Raw genomic sequence first — 2051 nt, 5'->3', positions numbered from 1 at the left:
CTGTAACGACCTTGAGGGCCAAGGCCGAAGCGCAGCCTGGGAACAGCCCCCGGCAGCGGGATCAGCCCCGCGGGACTCCCAGAGGCCCAGAAATACGGCACCAGGAACAGTGGGAGTACAAATCTTTATTAAAAATAAGATCCTATGAAATAAAATAGGAAAGCAAAGGCCTTCTCCCACTCGCTTCCTCCCTGCTCCTTCCTTCAGGGCACTTCTGTGGCTTCACTCCTTAATGAGTCACAGCAAATCTCTGCTGGAAAACACGGAATTAGGCCAAGTAACGGCGCAGAGGCAACACGGGAGGAGAATTTTCTGGGCCATTTCTGAAAAGGGAGATAGCGGAGAGCGCCTGGGAGTGACAGGTGGCGGGGAGGTGTCACACAAACTCCTGCACTCGGGGAGGGAAGAGCTTGGCGTGGGGGGATTCGCCTCACGCCGCCCACCGAGCCCCACCAGAGGCCCCGGCCGGCGCGTCCCGAGGCTCCAGAGGGTCAACCTCACCCTGTTCTGTCCTCTAACAGCTCCCTCCACAAACGATTTAGCGCTTGGCGATCGTCTGGAGATAATCTGTGCCCAAAGCCCCCCGCTAGCCAGAGGGCTTTGTGCTGCACTTACCCCCGCTGCGCTCACTGCACCAGCCTGTAGGTGATGTAGCGGCCCGCGGTCTCGCTCGGGCGAATGATCTTCACCACCTGCGAGGCCAACGGGAGGGGCTCAGCGGGGGGGGGACGACTGGCAGTAAGTTCCCCCCGCCACGGGGGCTCTATGGCTGCGGCACTCAGCAGCCACACGGCTTCAGGTGGGGATGCAGCGTGGAACCGTCCCCCCCTGCGAGGGGAGGGAGGTCAGAGCGCGGGGCTGGGTCACACCTGCAGCTGTCACGATCCCACCACGTCCCTGCCAGACACACCCTTGGCTGACACAGACCCACCCCCGACCTACAACAGCCTTCCCCAAAATGGGGATCCTGCCCGCAGAAACCGCTGCCCCAGGCCAGTTCTCTCTTACCTGACCACGCTTGATGCCGAAGTAACGGGCCACGGGGTCCCCGGCCTGGATCCTGGGGAGCTGGTTCTCCCTCAGTTTGCTGCGCAGGGGGTCAAGGAGCAGCTCCCCTGGCTCACGGTGCAGTTACCAACCCTCACACACCCACCTGCGGCCCGGAGGAGCAAAGGATACTATCTGGCCAGCAGCTCAGTTACTTCTTCCTTTGTCATCACAACGTGCTCAGGGACCAACTGGAAACAACAGGGGAGAGACTCTGTAAGATCAGGAAGGCAGAGACTGGCTCCTCGCAGCGACGGGAGAAGCCACATGTTTGTAAGGAGGAAAAGTGCAACTGCGAGGCTCAGCCCGGCCCTAATGCCGGGGAAGGTGGGTGGGAGCGGCCCAAGCTGCGGCCTGGCACAACGGAGCGCTCCCCCCACGCTCACCTCATGCTCCGTGATGTTGATCAGAAGCTCCTGCTGCAGGAACTGCTCCAGGATGTATTTGGGAGCCATGTCCACCAGGGACTAGGACGGGAACGGCCTGTCAGGCGGCAGCACTGGGCGAGACAGTCCTGCCCACACCCGCTCCTCGATCAACCCCCGCGTGGGGTCAGACACAGACAGCGGTGCAGGGTCCCCCCACGGGAGAGCGTCCCCTTTTCTCTCACCCACCGCCCACGGGCGCTCAGCTGCTCTTCCGGAACCAGAACCACCCGCCCTGGTTAAACGCACTTGCACGTTACGCCAAGGCTCGTGTTAAGGGACAACAAGCTTTAGCGAAAGGTTTGATCTGGAGGGAAATCCCGGGGGTTTATTTGCCTAAAGCAGCACCGAAATACAGCCAGGCCCAGCGCCCCGGGCTCGCACCGCCCCGGCCGCCTCCTCCCGCGGCTCTACCTGCTTTGCCGACGGGGTCATGCCCTGCTGCACCACGATCAGCGCGCGGGTGATGTTCTCCTCCTGCATCCGCTGGCAGTACATCTTGATCGTCTTTATTCCGACCTTGGGCTCCTCTGGGAAAGGGTCACCCCAGTGTCACACGGAGCCCCCTCACCCCGCTAA

The 2051-nt window shown here is 61.8% G+C and overlaps 2 protein-coding genes across 3 annotated transcripts in view; one reads left to right on the top strand and one right to left on the bottom strand.

Moving 5' to 3' along the window:
- ARHGAP45 (Rho GTPase activating protein 45) overlaps window positions 1–542 on the top strand; it is a gene marked incomplete at its 5' end in the record, with an annotated part of 11200 nt that extends 10658 nt beyond the window's left edge. Inside the window, one exon of the mRNA XM_026864923.1 lies at window positions 522–542. Coding sequence (XP_026720724.1) covers window positions 522–542 — 21 coding nt within the window. The remainder of the gene's footprint in view (window positions 1–521) is intronic.
- On the bottom strand, window positions 117–2031 carry POLR2E (RNA polymerase II subunit E). Of its 2 annotated transcripts, none has more exons than XM_026864980.1 (6): window positions 1887–2031; window positions 1434–1514; window positions 1180–1238; window positions 1009–1087; window positions 615–692; window positions 117–254 (listed from the first exon to the last, which is right to left on the bottom strand). In XM_026864980.1, exons 1-5 carry the CDS (start codon window positions 1968–1970, stop codon window positions 627–629), a joined length of 369 nt encoding a protein of 122 aa, XP_026720781.1. In that variant the 5' UTR covers window positions 1971–2031; the 3' UTR covers window positions 117–254; window positions 615–626. The 2 variants fall into 2 exon arrangements, with proteins under 2 accessions (XP_026720781.1, XP_026720780.1); XM_026864979.1 differs by having other exon boundaries at window positions 117–250; window positions 616–692.
- Between the last annotated feature and the right edge of the window lie 20 nt (window positions 2032–2051).

Source organism: Athene cunicularia (assembly GCF_003259725.1).
Source record: "Athene cunicularia isolate RWA chromosome 28 unlocalized genomic scaffold, athCun1 chr28_part1, whole genome shotgun sequence".
In the NCBI taxonomy this organism is placed as follows: Eukaryota; Metazoa; Chordata; class Aves; order Strigiformes; family Strigidae; genus Athene; species Athene cunicularia.
The sequence above is the reverse complement of the archived record's forward strand: the minus strand, read 5'-3'. Positions and strand labels throughout refer to the sequence as shown.